Source organism: Drosophila busckii, chromosome 3R, assembly GCF_011750605.1.
Source record: "Drosophila busckii strain San Diego stock center, stock number 13000-0081.31 chromosome 3R, ASM1175060v1, whole genome shotgun sequence".
Classification (NCBI taxonomy): Eukaryota; Metazoa; Arthropoda; class Insecta; order Diptera; family Drosophilidae; genus Drosophila; species Drosophila busckii.
In genome coordinates this window covers 9,082,494-9,102,386 of record NC_046607.1, presented here as the reverse complement: position 1 = coordinate 9,102,386, position 19,893 = coordinate 9,082,494, and the positions used below count along the sequence as shown (strand labels likewise).

Here is a 19,893-nt window from a genome sequence, read left to right as displayed (position 1 = left end):
CAAGTTTTGACTTTCTTTTCTTTTTTGTTTCGGCTTTGGCAGGCACCACTGAGCGAGTTTGCTTGATAACAGGCTCGCCGGATGGGATTATGAATGTGGTGGACTTCATCATGGACAAAATACGCGAGAAGCCCGATCTGGCCACGAAGATAATCGACACGGAGTCGAAACAGGCGCAGGAGCGCGACAAGCAGGTTAAAATTCTAGTGCCAAACTCCACAGCTGGCATGATCATTGGCAAGGGCGGCGCCTTCATCAAGCAGATCAAGGAGGAGAGCGGCTCCTATGTGCAGATATCGCAGAAGCCGAAGGACGTCTCGCTGCAGGAGCGCTGCATCACGATCATTGGCGACAAGGAGAACAACAAGAACGCCTGCAAAATGATTCTCTCCAAGATTGTGGAGGACCCACAGTCGGGCACCTGCCTGAATGTCTCCTATGCGGATGTCAATGGCCCCGTGGCCAACTTCAATCCCACTGGCTCACCCTATGCCACCAATCAGAATGCCATCAACTCGAGCACCGCCTCGCTGAACTCCCAGCTGGGCACGACAATTGGTGGTGCTGCTACTGCAGCCAGCCTGCTGGTCAATGGCACTGGCATCAATTTGTCGCTCAATCTGGGCTCCCCCAATCCCGCGCCCAACATGGCTGTGGCCACGCAGCTGCTGGAGCACATTAAGGTAAGCAGATCGAACGTTCGATCGATCGAGATTGCTAACATGGCGTATACTTGATATAGGTTGCTATGCGCAATGCTGGCTACTCGGAGACGGCCACCAACGAGGTGTGCGCCGCTCTCGGCGTGCTGGCCAAGTACGGCGTGCTGGGCATGGGCGTGGGCGTGCCACATGCCAACGGTGCTCATCCCACGCTGGGCAACTACTTGGGAGTCACAACGTTGGATCAGCAGACGGCTGCGGCCGCCTCGGCGGCAACGGCCGGCAATGTCTTTGGCGCTGTGGGCGTGGAGCAGTATGTGGCCGCGGCGGCTGCTGCTGCGGCTGCCACGCGGCCCACGCAGTCGCAACTGGAGGCTGCGGTGCAATTCGATGCATTCCGCCATCTGAGCTCAGCGACGACCGCGGCCACGCCCGTTTCGCTGAACAACAACAGCTTTGGACTGACCGGCGCCACCGGCACGGTGAGCAGTGCGCAGCTGGGCGCCGCGGCCTCCATTGGTGGCCTGAGCAAGAGTCCCACTCCCGGAGATCTGGGTGCCAAGGACTCCAAGAACGTTGAGGTGCCCGAAGTGATTATCGGCGCTGTCCTAGGTGGGCCACCTTATTTTTACTACAACCACTAGAAACGACAGCCACCAAGCCAACAAAATACCAACAATTACTAAATGAAAAAAAAAAACAAGAAAAAAACAAACAAAAAAAAAAACAAATATCCCTTACAGCATCACACACAGACACACACACACACATGCAGACATTTCAGTTATTTGCAGTCAAGTTAGTTTAGCTTGCGTTTACTTAATCGAAGGCCATAGTGATAGTTCTTAGGCATAGGACATAGGCGACAAAAGCGTAGAAAAGACATAGACAAGGCCACGCCCCCCTCTCCATTCCATAGTTGTCATTCCCATAAGAAATAACGGGATCTCTTAGTTTTGCTTCACATTCCCAAAAATTCTCAACTAATTAAATATGTAGCGAAATTTCTAGTCAACTTCTTGCCTTCACACACACACACACACACATATACATGCATACATATATAAACACTCTGATCCATAAACCAGTGCAACGAAAATTCGCTCAGCCTCAGTGTCCTCCAATTAAAAGTTAGCATTAGCATTAGTCTTAAATGAAAAACTCTTAACTTTGAAGCGAAACGAATTTTGATTCTTCAAGCGTCTAATTGCAATATATAATTTACTTAGTCGTAGTGCAATTTATTGGGTTTAATTTTGTTATTACCTCAAGTCAGTGTCAATTAATTTAGTTCCCTTAGGTTTACTCCATATAAAAGGCTAAACACACACACATAAACAAACAAAAATACACGCACACCCTCTACTAAATATATAAATCTTTTAGCTATGCATGCATATATACTTATTACATTCTTATACTATATATACACATATATATATATATTTAACCATATTACGTATAATAATCTGATGCAAATATTCCAGGTCCGAACGGTCGTAGTTTAGTTGAAATTCAACATGTTTCTGGCGCAAATGTGCAAATTTCCAAAAAGGGCATATTCGCACCTGGCACTAGAAATCGCATTGTAACCATAACTGGTCAGCCGAGTGCCATTGCCAAAGCGCAGTATCTAATTGAACAGAAAATCAACGAGGAGGAGACAAAGAGAGCGCGTCAAATTCCATTAACCACTGTTGTTAACTAATAGCTAAAATTCTTCATACAGCTGTCAGAGCTAGCAAGCAAGCAATCATGAAAGCAGCACAACAACAACAACAACAACAACAAACAAACAAACAAACAAAAAACAACAACAACTTGATAGATAAACTTATCCCTAATTCCTACACTTCTCCTAAATCAAATCAAACATAAGCAAAAAACAAACAAAAATGGGTTATTTATATAAAAAAAAAACAAAAACAAAAAGAAAACAGCAAAGTTAAAGCAATTCACACACAAACATATATACACACACACACACACACACACAGACACACATGCAGTAAAAGTTGTTTGCAGTTAACGAGTAGCTTAGTCGCATATGATTAAATTGTATAAAGCAAAGTACTCGTAATCCCGCTCCCCAAACACATTCAAGTCCTTGCTAAATTTGCTACATGCATACACATATGTACGTGTGTGCGTGTGTGGGTGTGTGTGTGTCTTGTATGTAAATGCTGCAACTGTTTGCCACGCTTTATATAAATAAGTATGTAAGTTTAATCAAATTTATTGCTAGTTACACACACACACACACATTTACACTTGGGCCAACTAATATCCTTGCCCATAAAATTCATTTGTTGTCATATATATGACTATATATAAAACATATAGTTAAGCTGTGCATACGACAAACTTTGACATGTTTGCTGTTATTACAAATTAATTGTTGAGTCTTGTTTACCTCTCTATGCAACAACACATACACACACACACACACACATGCATAGTAGCTATATACATGAGTGTATATACATATATAAATGCCCACACAGCCACAAGAATGAGAGTCTAAATTAAATTAAGCAGAGCGAGCGTTTTCAGTGAAAACTTCTTCAGCTGATTCTATTTGCAAAAGGTAAATATTTTACTGTATATGCTATTAACAAACAACAACAACAGCAATAATTAATACTATACAACTATTAAGAATATATTATATACAAACTTTTGAATAGTGTTGATATTTGAACGCTGACGGGCTTGTGATAACAAAATATTTGAAACATATTTTACCTCAAAAGTACACACACACACATGCATACACTTACACACACACACACAGCCACACTTACACTTATATATATAACTCTTTGTTTTTTCTTGTTTATCTGTTACTGTTTTCTGTTGTTGCCCTTATGTGCTTATTGCTCTTTAGTATATTTATAAATATACACAACAAACACTTTACAAAAAAAAAAAAAAAATAATACACACAGACACACACACACAAGTATGTACATATGAAAATTATTATTGTTTTTAGATGTTATTAATTATATAATTTATAATGCGAGTATTGTTGAAATGTTGAACATGATAATGTTGTTAAATTAAACGAATTATGATAAACAATTAGAGTGAATAACCAACAAGTGGTGTTAATGTGTTGCGCGCGCACGTGAGTCTCCTTTTTGGTTTTGATTTTGTGCTCCTAAGTTAGTTTGCTACTCCTCTCACAATCATTTATATCTCTCTCTCTTCTTGTTAATTTGAGTGTCTCTTTGATCCAAGATCTGCGATTTTATTGCTAACAGTCGGCAACGGCATCTTTCGTTTTTTTTTTTTATTATGTTGATATCAATTGTTGAAATACTTTGGCTTTTTGTTATACTTAATCATGAGTTCGGTTTGCAATTTGGTAAACACTCTCTTCACAGTTGTTATCTTTGTCCTTTCCACATTCTAATCTTAAGTATTATACTTTCCGCTATTTTATCCAATGCATCACAATTTTTTAATCAAAGTTCCAATACTATAAATTAACACTTACTACACACACCTGCATACTGTTAGGGTTTCCCCATGATCCATCAAATCATTCGAAGACAAGCGAAACCCCTGTTAATATTTAAGTACTGTGAAATTATTTAACATTCTTTTGCTGTCTATTTCTATGTGCATACATACACATTGCACACATACCTATGTACATAGATATGCAGTCTGTAAATTGTTTCAACAAATAAATTTTATGCCACATCACACACACACACACACACACACACCAACACACACACAAAGACATATATAGTTACAATTTATGGTTTTCCCCCCTACACGTAATTAATTTAGTTTAACTATTTGCTAAACAACAAATACAAACGTTTTAATAAATCTTGATTATTACCAAAAAAAAATCAAACAAAATTGCAATGTGTTTAATTGAATGTCACCAACACCAACACCAACACCACAACAACAATCATCAACACCACTAACTGCGTACTCTAAGCAATACTGCAACATTATCATGTCAATCAACAGTCAATCAATCAATCGATCAGTCAGCCAGTCAGTCAGTCAATGCTTTCAATCAACTCAATTCAATCACTGAAAACGCTCACGAATTTTCAAACTTCAAATTTTTCAAATCAAAAAAGATACCCAACCAACAAAAACAAAAACAACAACAACAACAAATCGTACCCAATCCTAAGCTAAGTCTATTGATAAGTTAACAAGTTGTTCATATTAATTATTTTGCTATTATTGTTAACGCTGACCTACATTTGTTCTTATTTGTGCAATATTTATATAAATAGTGTAAGCATAAAAAACAAAACAAAAGTAATAATGATAATAAAACTAAACCAGATATAAACTGCGCCAGCAAAGTTAAATAATTACAATATTCTTAGAACCCCAAATTGTGACAAAACAAAAACTAAACTAAAACAAAAAGCTAAAGAAGAACGCTTTCAATCATTGTTTGTATAATTTAAACAATAATACATGTAAAAACAAAACCAAATGGAAACTAATATTGAAAGTACAGTCGTAAAAGCTAGTGTGCCTTGAAATATGAAAAAGAGTAAAGAAGAATTAAAAACATAAAACATATAGAACATATTAAGTAAATGGTGGAAAAAATAGTTGTCTTTTAATTTAATATTATATAGTTTACAAACTGAAACTACTATAAACATGTTACATAGTTAGTCAGACCTAAAGGCGTACGGAATACATTTTCAGAAAAGTGAAAGCACACCCATACTCTCACTCACACACACACACACATACACAAGCACACACACAGCATCAATAACGATTACAACGATTACATTCTTGGCAGTAACTTCAGGAACATAAACTCATTTATGTTCGCAACCAAATCACAACAAGCATAAGACACCAGAACTTCCGATCTCCTCCCCTCCCCACAGACAAACAACAACAATCCACAATCAACAATCAACAACAACAACATCAGCAACAAGAGCAGCAGAAACAGAATCGTACATTTTATTGTCTTTTTTGTCATGGCAAACAGTAAAAGATTGTTTAGCTTAGCGGCAAGGTAAACAAAATACACACATCCCATATAAATGCATATACAGTTCTAATCTCTTTCTCCTGCTTTCTCTTTTTATCTCTCTCTCGCTCATTCAGTCTATTGTTGCCAGTCTCGTTGAACTTGTTGACTCGTCTGCAGCACATACATTTATATCACACAAGCGCGTGCTCATTTTGTTATGATTTTATTTCCAATTGTTGTAATTTGACGTTTTTTTATTGTATGAGTTTTATATGAAATATAAACTTATAGTAGAGAAGACAAAAAAAAAAATATATTAACAAATATATATATGATATATGTATATTTGTACTGGATCTGTGATATGTATTTATGAGAGTAAACCCCAAGTAAAAAAAAACTATAAAAAATAAAACAAAATATATGTATGTATATGTATAAATATCGATTTAAACGAAGCTTGTAATTAATTATGAAATAATTAATTTATTCGAAAGCTAAAAGCAAGACGCTTAACTTCAAAAGCAAACAAAATATTTAAGTAAGGCACTCATGCCTGCTCTCCCATCTTACGAGCAATTTTCGTTCTTGCTAGCAGCACGTTCTGCCATGTCCCTGTTCCCCATGTCCTTGTGCCATCTTCCACTTGCCCAGTGCCCAGTGTCCAGTCTCCAGTCTCCAGTGCTCCATGCATGATAAAAAAGGCGACAAAATGCTGCGCTCAGTGCCAGATCAGAGGTTAGAGAGGCGGCGGCCCACCTGCCCTGCAATCGATGTGCTTATGCTTGTTTGGATTTTATCGTTTGTGCTCCAGCTGTAAAATAAAAGCCAGCTTTTCTTTTCATTGCCTGTCAACTGCGATCGACCAATCTACACACACACACACATTGCTCATAGCTACAATCATTTGACCTCCCCCCACACAGCACACACAGCCCCCAGTTGTCATCACATTGGCCAACTACACACACCGTCATCCTGAAAGGAAAATCAATCCTCGTTACGGCTTCACATTATTTTAATTTGTATGTTTTAATCACGATATACTATATAAGCAGTTATTTCAGCATTGGAGTCTATTAGCGTTAAATTAGTCAAGCGATGAAAGGGAAAAGAAAATCTAAAGTAAGCAAACGAGTTTTATCAAATAAAATGTTAAATATATATTCAGAATTGACTTAAAAAGTAAACAAAGGATGATTTACAAATAAGTAAAAAATAGAGTTCAATTTATAAAATCAAATCGTTTATTGTATAAAAACAAAAGAACCTAAGAGTACATATGGATACATAACTGTGCAGAGTGTGTGCTATATATATATACACATAAAGATATAAATAGAAAGAAACTAAATATTGTTACTTATCATTTGTTATGCTTTGCCTCTACACTGTTATTAGAACAATTACATACAAACATAATAAAAAGCATAAATACATACAAACAGACACACACACACAGACATAAACACACACCTACACACACATATATATATATAGCTAAAAATATATATAAAGCAACTTTTTAATAAATCTAAATTGATTATAGCGTATACGCAAATATTACGTATACGCATGTACTTGTATCAAAGTAACGGTCTTTCTCTATGTGTGGCACATACCAACTCGACCTGCATACATAAATATTTTATTGACATTGTGTGTAAATACTACATTCGTGCTTGAATGCATATGAATAGTAAAACAAAATCAACCGTCTGCTTATTGCATATTTCAAAAAACTTATATATACATATATATTTAAAACGATACATACAATAATTACTACATGCATAATAAAAGTAGCTGTTAGCGTGATACATACAATTATTATGAATTAATTCATACCTATACACGAATATGGCAAAAGAGATGAACAAAGATACAACCGCAATCAAAGGAGCAATCAACATGCAACAAGCTGGCAACACAACATTTTATACTTTGAACACCAACATCGCTCAGTTTTGCAATTAATGGACTGCAGGTCAAGTTCTGGATTTTGGGTACTCAAAGAGCAGCCATCCAAGAGTTTTCAGAGTCGTGTATACCGATGAAGATTCACACATTTAGTTTGTAGTAACTAGATAAATCAAATATAGAAACAAAGTACGCTGCAGTAGTTAACAAATTTTCTTAATACAAGTACTTGATTGGTTTATTTCGATACGAGTATATTAATACAAATTTTTATAATCATAATTCATAATTCAATTTCATGACAGTCGAACGATACCTCTTTTGTATTTGCAAAATTTCAAAATATTAACATACACACATATAAAGATAACAACAAATACCTAAAGAATAAATTGAGAATATTTACAGTATACTTAGTAGCATCAGTTAGGCCAAAAACAAAACTTTGTTATTTCTTTCCCACTCATAAGTATAAGTATAAATAACGTAGACTTCAGATAATGGCAACCTAAGATAGTAGAAGCATACGTGAGTACCTTAGGATTATATACCATATACATATATTTAATGAAAATACAAAGTTTAACAATTAACAAACAAAAAACAAAGTTAAGCGTTGCCTTCACGTTGTGTACTTAACATAGTTGCAATTGTTATTAGCAGCAACACATTTTCACAGTCCAGAACGACGTGCAGGATTTTCGTTGAAGCTTTTATACAAAGCCATTAGATTTTACATAAAAGAGAAACAACACCAGATATAAATACAGATTATAGTTATAATAGTGCATACATACATGTAATTGAAAACTATAACGATTATCCACTTTCTCAACAAACAACAACAGCAACTTCTTAAGCCAAGCCATGACAACTAGTTACGAATACGCATACTTAGTGTAATTACTACAAACAAAATACAAAAGGGGGAAACTTTAATACCTTTAAAACAAAAACAAGTCGAAGCTCACATGCACTCTCAAGTGTGAAGAACGAAAACAAAGTCTTAAGAAATAGTGCAGGATTTTAAAGAAAACAAATATTACATATAAATAACAGACAAGCCTCAATTGTTGGTCGCAGAACATTCAGATTCAGAAACGCAAAAGCAAAACAAAACAAACATCATGGTAACTCATTCAAAAGTAAAAGTACTAAATCTTTTATGATTTGACTGTGATAATAAAAATGACAAAACAAAAAAAGAAAAAACGGAAAGAAACAAAATGAAGATTTATCGAAGAGTTGAAGACGATGGGGAGTCGACAAAATGAATTGTATAATAGAGTATGTATAAAATGTATGTATACACGCGAATGTGACATTTAAAGTAGGTGCAATATATAGTACGATAATGAAGGCCAGCTCCTTAGTAAAAACCATAATTAGCGAGAGAATTCTCTGAGCTGTTTGCTCACAGGGCAACGCCAGAGTATGATCTAGAGTATGTTGTTAAAATAGCAATAAACAACTATATATATATATATAAAAAACAAAAATTAATTATATAATAAAAGTAATGAAAATTAACACAGATGTTTTACTTAAATATATTAGCAAAATATTTAATGAAATTTTAGCAAAACCAAATATAAAAGAAAGAAACGAGTTGAGAGCGATTAACAGGAAAACCTACAACTTCTTTATAAATTAAATGCAATAACTATGTGTATGTTAAGGTAACAATATTATAAACACAAAAAAAAAAAAAACAAAGAAACAAAGCAAAAATTAAATAAAAAGAACATTAAATATAATGTGAATGATATTTAGTTATGCTCTATTACAAATTTATAATCAATTGACGTTTTATATTGATGAGGATCAGCTAGCAAGCAGATGATTTTATAAATACATTTATTTTAGCATTACAATTGAAATCGATTAGAAAAAAACACAACAAATATCGCATACACTAACAATATAATAAACGAAATATAAAAATTCCATTTCTCAACGTATGTACTTTCTTTTTTGGAAATATATAAAACAATGCAAAAACCATAAAATACAAAAACCAAAAAACAAAAAAAAAACAAGTAAATATAAAATAGTATAGTGAAATTGTTAAATAAAATCGATCTAATGGTAGCTCATTCAAATTTTAAATGAACACGTAATTTTTGCAACTATTCGCATATTCAAATCCAATCTTGTACAATTTGGCTAGCTACGAAAACAAAGCAAACGTTTAACATTATATATAGGTAAACAGTTAGTTCCCTTCTACATACATGCATACATACAAACATACATATATTTATATACAAAAACCAAAATGCGGAATCCCCATAAGGCAAATGCAACTTGCAGCTCGAAATCGAAAATTGAGAGTTTGGCTCGCAACAATAAACCGAAAGAAAATTCTAAGCTAGGTAGGATGTAACTTGTACCGACATAAGTCATTATATTGCATATAGTGCTGGTACTCGTAATGTTATGGATTGCGTCTGGCGCATTCGAATGTAATAGTATTAGTGAAATTTGTTGAATACATACAGACCACACAGACATAGTTACACTGACAGAGAAGCAGACAATGTGGAACACGCATAGACACAAAAGCATTATTGTGAGACGCTAGACGATCCATTAAATTGTAAAGTAATCGATTCAAGTCAGCTGAAACATAAAGAGTTATAAACACACATAACATGAAATTACACATTTAAGAAAGATTATATGAAAATTACAATAAAAAAAAACGAAAAACAGAAAATCAAATAAAGATTATATTACAAAATCAATGCTAATCTATAACTATTTGCTGGCCAATTCGGGTGGGCAGTCAGGCTGCCTAAGCGGGTGACCTGCACTTATGGCGGGAACGGCACTAAGCTCTCGCTCTAGGCGCACAATATTGGGATAAGGCTCCAGATCCACTTCGTATCTAATAAAGCATGGAAATTTAAATTAGTGCTGTCTTTTAAATATCGTTTATTGTGGCACCTTCGTGCGTTGAAGACCTGTGGCACCAAACAACAGTCCGCCATGGTAAATGCATCGCCCACAGAATACTTGCCAGCCGAGCTGGCTAACACTTGCTCCAAGCCACGAAATCCCCTAGATATCCACTGCTGTGCCCAAGGCAAATATTTCTCCTTGCCTATTTGGGTCAGCACAGCCGCATTCTGCAGCGGCTGAATGCCTGAGCAAATTATTTGCACAATCTCGCGCACTTTGGCCCGCTGCAGCGCGTCGTGTGGCAACAATGGATTTGATGGACGCGTTTCATCTAAATAATGCATAATAGCCACCGAGTCACATAGCGTGTGTCCATCTAAAGTGTGGCAAGGTTATACTTCAAGGAGAGGCAGCAGCTTGTGGCATACTTACCGATATGAAGTGCTGGCACTTGTTGCATGGGATTCACCTTGCGATATTCATCCGTATTGCTAAACACAGTATCCGGTACGGGCTTGAGCAGACTGATTGATTGAATATCATACGGTATTTGTTTTAGATTTAGGGCAATACGCACTCGCCAAGAGCAAGAGCTGGCGTACATCGCGTACAGCACGGGCTTGGCAGCTGCTGAACTGGACATGGATCTGCTATTGCCACTTGCCGTCACGGGTAGCAGTCTCTTGGCTAGAAACTGTCTCAAGGTGCTTGTACTCATTCTGCTGTGCAAAGTTCTTTTAACACGGCCTTGTCGCTTATCACAACAATCGTCAGCTGATCGCCCAGCCAGCTGTTGCTTAAATCTATCGATACCATAAATATGAGAAAACCTAAAAGTATGCTACATGTTTAACTTGGCTTTTAATATCAAACTGCAATTCATAGCGCAATCTTGTCCTGAATGTACAACACCGTCAACAGCACATGAATACTGCCCATATGAACTTGTAAAAATAAATAAAAAAAACTTAGTAATATTACGTTTTTTAAACAAAAAGGGAGGTGTAGTATGCACATATCAAGAACACACTGTACTCAGTGTAGTTCAAATATATAAAAAGCAACACTTTGTTGACGCATAATAATAAACTAAACATATGAATGTGCATAAGACAATTGATAAGATTGTTTAAATCGACAAGATTAAAGATAATGAAATACTATAAAATACGTAGATATGTTTGGCATCCATTTATAAACTCAGAGACCTTCTGTGCGTTAAGCTCTTGCAATATGCGAACTGCTTTTCATATTTTGTCAATTGTGATTATAAGCGAAAGTCTTGCTGGAGACGTAACAAGACTAAAGCAGCAACTAGAAAACCTTAACTCATTGGCACTTGATTATGTTGAAGCCCATAAAGACAGTCTGGAGAATGTTACGGCGAACGGTTTACTGGAGCAATTGAGCAGAAGGGAAAGTTATAGCTGGTCGGGATATTCCAGCTGTCCTGAAAGGTCTGGTATTTTTGACATTAATGTACCCAATGAGCCAAAGTTCGAAGCAATGTGCGATGCCGAAATAGCTGGACCTGGTTGGTTGGTCATAATGCGTCGATATGATGGCAGTGTTAATTTCTATCGCAATTGGACGCAATATAAAAATGGGTTTGGTGAACTTAGTGGTGAATTCTTCATCGGTTTGGATAGGCTACATGCAATAACTGCCTCACAAGAACATGAGCTCTATATACACGTTGAAGACTTTGATGGCAACAGTAGATATGCCCGATTTGATGACTTTGTGATCAGCAGTGAACATCAATTTTATGAGATTCAAAGATTAGGAAGTTACACTGGAGATGTGGGCGATGTGATGAGCTATCACAGGAATGGAAAATTCAGCACATTTGATAAAAAAAACGAAAATAGCACAAGCACCTATACCGAAATTCACATGGGCGCTTGGTGGTATCAAGAGGGGGCGGCTAGGTACGTATATAGTTAATGCTATATTTTAATTTTAATTTTGATTTATATTTCATAATTTCAGTAATCTGTTTGGCTTGTACATGTCAGGTCCAGTAGACGCAGAATGGAGACACAAAAGCATGAGCTTATATACATGGCGAGGCTGGAGTTATTCCTTAAGAGTTGCACAAATGATGGTGAAGCCAAAGTGCACTTGTGTCACTTAAAGATTGGCACACTTGGGATTATCCAAGTTGCAAATGTTTTTATATTTGTTTATTTGGAATTCACACTATTGTTCTTAATTTGGTCTTCCACGAAAATTAATGATAACAAGTAAAGCAACAATAAATAAACTCTAAATTTTTACGCTGAGCAGTAAAACTTCAAACACCTCAAATAAAATGATTGCCTGGGATGATTAGAATTTACGGAAGATAATCTATCACAATTTTAAATTTTGAATGCAGTATTATTTATATGCATCTCATTAGTATTAATAGACCTAAAACTTATTAATAACAATCAAATAAATTGGAAAATGGTATATTGTCGAAATAAAAAATTGTTTTGTTAAGCATAGATGCACATCAATAATGACTTAACCTTATGTAAATTAAGTATGTATTTGTATTCTTGTAAGACTTTCCATCCAAATCTATCGATACCATAAATATGAGACAGCCTAAAAGTATGCACATGTTTAACTTGGCTTTTGATTACATTTTGATATCAAACTGCAATTCATTACACAATGTTGTCCTGAATGCAGCAGTTTTTGCATCCTGGACAGTATTTAGTATAATCTTCCCTAATTTTAACTTACAATTTCATCGTCTATATGGCTGCAAGGAGACTTTAGCCACTGTTAGATCGATGAGTTGCACTTTGATACGGATACAGCATAATTAAATTATTAAATCAACAAACCTTAATTTAAAAAAACCTATATATTTGTTTTGAATGCAACTGAACAATTGAAATTAGGTAAAATTGAAACGAACATTCGATACAAGGTAAGGAAGGTAAGTATTGTATTGTAAATATAAAGATTAAAATTTGTGAACGATTAAAACATACAATAGATGCAAAAGGTCAGTAGAATATAAAAGGTCAGTAACTTCTAACAAATTCTCCAAATATGTCAATAAAAACAAGAATTAAATACATTTCCTCATCGTTTTCTTTTTAATTTTTCTATATTATCTATATTTTGTTCTCATAAACAACCTGTTGATTGATAAGATTGTTTTAATTGACAAGATTGAAGATAAAGAAATACTATAAAATACGTAGATATTTTTGGAATCCATTCATAAACTCACAGACCTTCAGTGTGTAAAGCTCGAGCAAAATGCGAGCTGCTTTTTATATTTTGTCAATTGTCCTTATAAGCGAAAGTCTTGCTGAAGACGTAACAAGACTAAAGCAGCAACTAGAAAAACTTAACTCCTTGGCACTTGATTATAACACGTAAAGCAACAATAAATGAACAAAAAAATTTTACGGTGGGCAGTAAAACTTCAAACACTTCAGATCAAATGATTGTCTGGGACGATAAGAATTTACGGAAGATTAATCTATCACAATTTGAAATCAACTTATTAAAACGGAAACAACTTTTTAAAAACAATCAAACGTATACGCATCGTAATTCCGTGAATTGGAAAGCGGAAACATCGTCATTAAGAATTTATACAAAAGTCATTACATCCTTGCTGGAGATCTGTGCCTGACCTGGAAATTGAAGTTGTGGAATTACTGCCAAAACAAAACGCTTTTAATTTGCGAGTGTCAACTGTATTCTTCTGAAGTTTATTCACTGTAGTAATATCATGTTTGGAACTGTTACAATATTATGCATATTAACATAGTTATAGGTAAAATGTATTAAGTCGGATTGTAAGCAAAGTTAGGATGTCTCAGATATATAGTTCACGGATTCTACGAGCGTAATGCAAGCTTAAGACTAAATACTGTCGATTTCTGAGGAAACCATTTTTACGGTATGAATCAAAATTTTAACTTTTATTAAATACTCGTTTAGTGCACATGACTTGTTGGCTTTTTGTTTTTGTTTTCGTGTGCAGTTTACTTTACATACATTTGTTTTGCCCTTTCTTATATTATATTGTAATTTTAATTATTTTTTGGTAGCAAAGAGATTTTATTATTATAGTCATTAGGGCATTTGACCAGATTGTATGTATATATGTACTTAAAGTTAATTAAGTTAAGGTTAAAATGGTTAATTTTTGTTGTTGTCTTTTGGTTTTGTTGTTTAGTTTGCTGTTAGTGGAGTTGACTTCCTTGTAGACTTGAAGCTTTGTACTTTTTTTAAAAATTTACTTTGTTTTGCAATCAGCTATCGTACTTATTAATGTAAGTATGTATTGTATATATTATGCAATGCTTTCTCTTAAATTATTTAATATTTTTGTTTTGTTTTTTTTTTTTAAATCCCTGAATTAAATTTTGCTTTTCGTCATGAGTGTACCTTGAATTTGTCGTTTCTGTTAGCCTAAATAAAATACATAAAAATAAGTTAATTTTTATAAACTCGTGCGAGTTTCATCTTTTAGATAATTTTCACATTGAGAACCAAAGAAGTTTGTGTCATTTTTGTTTCATTAGAATTTTGAAAATTTGTTGCCATTACATGCCATTACAATCATGTTTTGTTTATTTGTTTTTGTTTTTTGTTTATATCGATAGTATTTTTATGCATTTATGCATAGTTAAATGCTGTTAGCAATTTTTAAAATCACATCCGACTGTTGCTGTTTGTCGTTTAAAGAAATCTTCAGCTATCAGCTCCAAAATTTGTTTGCTTCCCCGACTCCCAACTCCCGACTCCATCTGCCCATCCTTAAAAATTTTGTTGTTGCTTGAGTTACGAAACTGCAAATCACTTTTTGGTTTTCCGGCGTTTTGCAGTTGTCGTCGGAAAATTCTATTTGTTTGGCAGCTCCGGTGGACAGTCCGGCTGATTTGAGGGGTGAGCGGCGCGGAAGGCGGGATTGCTCTCCAGCTCACGATCAATGCGCAAAATGATGGGATAGGGGCGCAAGTCCACATGGAATCTAAGTCAGAAGCAATGTAATTATATTAAATTTAAAATCAATTGTTAGTTTAGATTAAGTCTACCTGCGAGCGTTGAACACCTGCGGCACTAGGCAGCAATCAGCCATGGATATCTCGTCCCCCACACAGTACTTGCCCGCCGAGGTGGACAGTGCCTTCTCCACGGCACGGAAGCCACGTGTGATCCAGTGCTGAGCCCATTCCTTCTTCTTCTCCTCGCCCACATGAATGAGCACAATTAGATTCTGAAGCGGCTGTATGCCGGAGCAGATGATCTCGATTATTTCGCGCACCTTTGCACGCTTGTGCACATCCTGTGGCAAAAGCGGACGCTGTGGGCGTGTCTCCTCCAGATAATGCATAATTGCCACAGACTCTATCAAAGTGTGCCCATCTGGAAAAATACTTTCATTAGTTCTCATATTCAATGGCATTTTAGTTGGGGCAACTCACCGATTTGCAGCGCTGGCACCTGCTCCATGGGATTGACCTCGCGGTACTCATTGCAGTGTTGCTCTCCTCCGGACTTGATCAGACTAATGGGCTTGATGTCGTACGGTATCTCCTTGAGGTTCATCGCGATTCGCACTCGCCATGAGCAGGAGCTGCGCCAATACGAATAGAGTATTGGCTTTGGATGGGAAGAGACAACGTTTGTGGACATGTTAGTGTGGAATTTAGCTAATGTCAACTGGTGCTACGCTGATAGTCAAATGAGAGCTGTAACACGCTTATTTTCATTAATTTGGTTTCGTTTGCATAAATAGTAACAGCCCAGAACAGGTTGCCACTGATAACAGGTAATCTCAACGCTGAGACACGCGAGTTATCTGGTCAAACCAGTTACCCCGCAGTGAGTTTGCTAATTTGTTTGCCCGCCTCGCGTTATTGTTGTTGCTCATTGTTTACTAGTTGCTGTTAATAACAATCTTTAGGGCAGCCACACCTAACTTTAGTACAGGTACAGAGCTACGAAATTGAATTGTCCTTGGCTGAAGCAAGACTGTAGCTTAAATTGCTTTTAATATCTGCATTAATTATGATTTATTTTCTTCACTACCCACATGGTTCATTGGTGCAACTAATGAGTTGTTGGATCCTTGGTTAAACTCGCAATTATTGCAAACGGGAAGCACGCTATACACACACTCAGCAACGCCTGCACTGAAAATGAGCTGAGAACATCTGTGGCGCAACAGTAAAACCGGAGTCAATGCCCTCGGACGAGCCCCAAAAATATTATGTATACTGTTTATGTGTTTGTGTGTGAGTGTTAGCGAGGAGCCTAACGCTTTTCTACTAAAAAGCCACCCAATTCCGAGAAGCAAGCGTGCTGCTGCTGCTGCTGCTACTCATAGGGATAAAAATAAATGTCGCTGGTGGGTGTTTGGCCCGCTGAAAGCATAATAGGTGGCCCAAAGTTCGTTGAACTCGTGTGAAAGTAAAGTCACAGGCACCCAATCAAACGAGCGACCGGGACGACTGTCCATGGCAGCAGTAGGGCGAATCGGCGCCGAGCTCAAAGTGTGTCGTACATCAAGGTCGGCTAGGGGCATTAACCTTAACCAAGTTGTCGTTGTCCTGGCCGCTGTGTTTGTTCCTTGCTGCCGCTCGCTGTTTGCTGTTCGCTGCTCGCTTTTTGCTGTTCTCTGTTCGCTGTACGTGGTTTCGCAGTCGAGCAAAAGCAAGTCAGCACGACGCGCCAAGGACATTCGCAAAAGCAATTCTGAGTGCCGCCTCACTCAAAAGGGCAGCGCGAGCGCAGTTCGAAAATGGCTCACAATCGACGGCTGGGGGTGCGCTTTTAAGGGTTGCACGCTCTTTAGCGCAGCTTGAGTTGAAAGCTACCAGCAGGGTTGTCGCACAATCGCCTGCTAGGAACTCTGCTGCGAACAGAGTGTGTACGCCAGAGAAAAAAGCTTGGACGGTTTACGCATGTGCGTAAAACGCTTGCAGGAGAGTGTGAGTTAAACTCAAACCAATTTGCAGTCGCTGTCAGCGGTAGTATGAGTGACTTTTTCAGCAAGGATTTCAATTTGGCGTGGATGGCACAACTTAGTATCTATTAGGCTCTGGACTTACCTTGGCTATGGCCGAAATGGACATAGCGTTGTGATGATACTTTGAGTAGTTAATTTTGAAGCCGTTTGTTGCACTCGCACGGAAGAAGAAAGTTCGCTTATGTAGCGGTCAGATGCTTTGGCGGAGGTTAGGGCAGGAGCACAGTACCAACTAAGCGCTGTGGCGGCGGTAAGCGGTAAGCGGTTCAACTTCAACTTCAATCCAACCACCACCGGTCAACACAGTTACTGAGCTGTCTCTCTATGTATTCTAATTCACTTTGGCAAAATCGAAAGCTATTTGCCTCAATTTGTTATATTCACTGCAAATTGTGAATTGTTAGCCGATATTTCTATTTACACGAATTATAAATTATTTTGTTATTATTGCATGCAGCAGGCGAAATGCACTCAAAAGTGGCTTGAGAACTGCTCAGATAAACGCGTTGCGCGGTAGCAAAGGACAACAACGACAGGATATGATGCCAGAACGCAACTGAACACACTGAACTAAATAAACGAGTGCGAAAGCGAAAGCGAAAGCAAAGGACAACACACAATGCAAGTGAGAGTTGCTCTTGTTGCTCAGAGAGCGGCAGACGTGAGAGAATTTTGACGCGCTCTGGTTTGTGTCCCCGCTAGCCACGACACAAACCAAAGTAAAGTCATTTTGTAGCTTAGCATTGTTGATGATGAAAACGTAGCTCTTAATTATCAATTACACTAACTGATCAATTAAATAATTATAAGAAAATAATCTTAATAATTATATAACGCTCAGGTAAAATAATTTTAACTACTAACCATTACACATTGATATTTGGTTAAGCCGAAAATAATTGTAATTTAAATAATATTCTACATTGTAAATGATTGCAATTACTAACAATCATTCAACTGGCCCGGTTTAATGCTACTCCGCCTAAGAAAAAAGTAATAAGAAAGTTGTTGTTTAATGACCATCAGTTTATTTGTGTTTTCATTTTAAATATTTTTTTTCTGTAGATTTTTTTGTATGTTATAAGTTTACTTCATTTGCATTAAGGTTGCTCAAATGATTTTTGATTAAATTACATGTGCTTAAACCTAAAGGTATATAACATATGGACTAAAATACATAGTTAACAAATTCTTGCAATTTGTATGCACAGTGAAGAAAAGTGCGTACTAATTATACAATATATGGGAAACTTAGGTACATCAAACTGAAGCAACAACAGGAAATTGAAGTTGAACTCATTACAATATTTATTTAATTTAATTTAAGTTAATTTAATATTAGTTTCGTTTCGTAAAAATGCAACAATATTTGTATAACGGCCTCAAAACAGCCGCACAACCAATAGAATATCACACCAAAATGGCAGAGTACAACGAATACAACAAATTCTAAGAGTGAGAAGGAGTCAGTGTGTAAGTGTGTGTGTGTGTGTGTGTGTGTGTGTGTGTAAGGAGAGAGCTTTAACGAGATAACTTGATAGGTAACGATAACGACTCGTGTCCTGTTTCAGATAAACTAGAGTCGTTCGTCTTTGAGGCAGGGATTGGGAATCTTGACTGTACAGCGAGTGCTCGTGCTCTTGTTGTTGTGGGTGGGCGTACTGGATGTGGGCGTAACTACCTCAGCGCTACCTAAGTTGTCGTTGTCGTTTTGCTAGCTAACAAAAATAACTGTGTATAATGTATACGTACATACATGTTTATAAAATTACCAACAAATTAGTAAATTATTGTTGTAATATCTTTAGAAAATAGTGTCCATATATCATCATCATCATCATCATCATCGTAATAATATTCCACATCGTTTCTGGTAGAAGAGGCTTAGTTGCTTTCTCTCCATTACCATTTTACTTAATCTAATGCATTCGAAGAATTGACTACAATTTAATGGCAAGAGCCATAGCTTTCATTTTTTTGTTGTATTTTTAAATATTTTCAGTTTTTTTTTTCATTTCATTTCGTGTTTTTTTTTTCTTCTGTTGAGAACTTACTTGTACAACATACGTTACACATACACATACAATGCACAATAATCATAATAATCATAATTATTTTAAATGTTAAATATAACTGTAACACCATGCTAAATACAATATGTCGTCATTAATATTATTAGACAAGACAGTTGCCTCAATACGCTAAAAACTTGCCGATTCATTCTTTACAAGTATCAGAGATGCAGCCGAAAGTCAAACATATTTGACCCCACAGTTTAGCAATACATATATAATTTTAAAAATTATTTTGGAGGGAATATTCATGATTCTCAAATACATATCATTACGTTAATTAATTCAACAGTTGTGTGTCAGTGTGTGTGTTTTGTATGCTAGTGTAAAGAATATTTTTTATTGCATGCTTAA

General features: G+C 36.3%; 4 protein-coding genes across 15 annotated transcripts in view; 2 read left to right on the top strand and 2 right to left on the bottom strand.

Moving 5' to 3' along the window:
- LOC108601873 (RNA-binding protein Nova-1) overlaps positions 1–2,598 on the top strand; it is a 28,318-nt gene extending 25,720 nt beyond the window's left edge. For 4 of the 10 annotated variants that reach the window (XM_017989840.1, XM_017989839.2, XM_017989842.1 and 1 more), the window contains 3 exons: positions 43–683; positions 743–1,274; positions 2,150–2,595. In XM_017989840.1, the coding sequence (XP_017845329.1) occupies positions 43–683; positions 743–1,274; positions 2,150–2,370 (1,394 nt within the window). In that variant the 3' untranslated portion in view covers positions 2,371–2,595. Of the gene's footprint in view, positions 1–42; positions 684–742; positions 1,275–2,149 lie in introns of all 10 variants that reach the window. The other 6 variants (XM_017989833.2, XM_017989835.2, XM_017989837.1 and 3 more) reach the window with 4 other exon arrangements.
- A 7,631-nt stretch (positions 2,599–10,229) lies between these two features.
- On the bottom strand, positions 10,230–11,241 carry LOC108601874 (probable maleylacetoacetate isomerase 2). Its single transcript, XM_017989844.1, has 3 exons — positions 10,906–11,241; positions 10,519–10,849; positions 10,230–10,459 (listed from the first exon to the last, which is right to left on the bottom strand). Exons 1-3 carry the CDS (start codon positions 11,189–11,191, stop codon positions 10,330–10,332), a joined length of 747 nt encoding a protein of 248 aa, XP_017845333.1. The 5' UTR covers positions 11,192–11,241; the 3' UTR covers positions 10,230–10,329.
- A 465-nt stretch (positions 11,242–11,706) lies between these two features.
- LOC108601590 (ficolin-2) lies at positions 11,707–12,690 on the top strand. Its single transcript, XM_017989489.1, has 2 exons — positions 11,707–12,404; positions 12,466–12,690. Exons 1-2 carry the CDS (start codon positions 11,707–11,709, stop codon positions 12,608–12,610), a joined length of 843 nt encoding a protein of 280 aa, XP_017844978.1. The 3' UTR covers positions 12,611–12,690.
- A 2,407-nt stretch (positions 12,691–15,097) lies between these two features.
- On the bottom strand, positions 15,098–17,627 carry LOC108601876 (probable maleylacetoacetate isomerase 2). 3 transcript variants are annotated; one of them, XM_017989846.1, is made up of 4 exons: positions 17,550–17,627; positions 15,921–16,098; positions 15,531–15,861; positions 15,098–15,466 (listed from the first exon to the last, which is right to left on the bottom strand). In XM_017989846.1, exons 1-4 carry the CDS (start codon positions 17,571–17,573, stop codon positions 15,337–15,339), a joined length of 663 nt encoding a protein of 220 aa, XP_017845335.1. In that variant the 5' UTR covers positions 17,574–17,627; the 3' UTR covers positions 15,098–15,336. The 3 variants fall into 3 exon arrangements, with proteins under 3 accessions (XP_017845335.1, XP_017845336.1, XP_017845334.1); XM_017989847.1 differs by lacking the exon at positions 17,550–17,627 and adding an exon at positions 16,532–16,540; XM_017989845.1 differs by lacking the exon at positions 17,550–17,627 and having other exon boundaries at positions 15,921–16,168.
- Between the last annotated feature and the right edge of the window lie 2,266 nt (positions 17,628–19,893).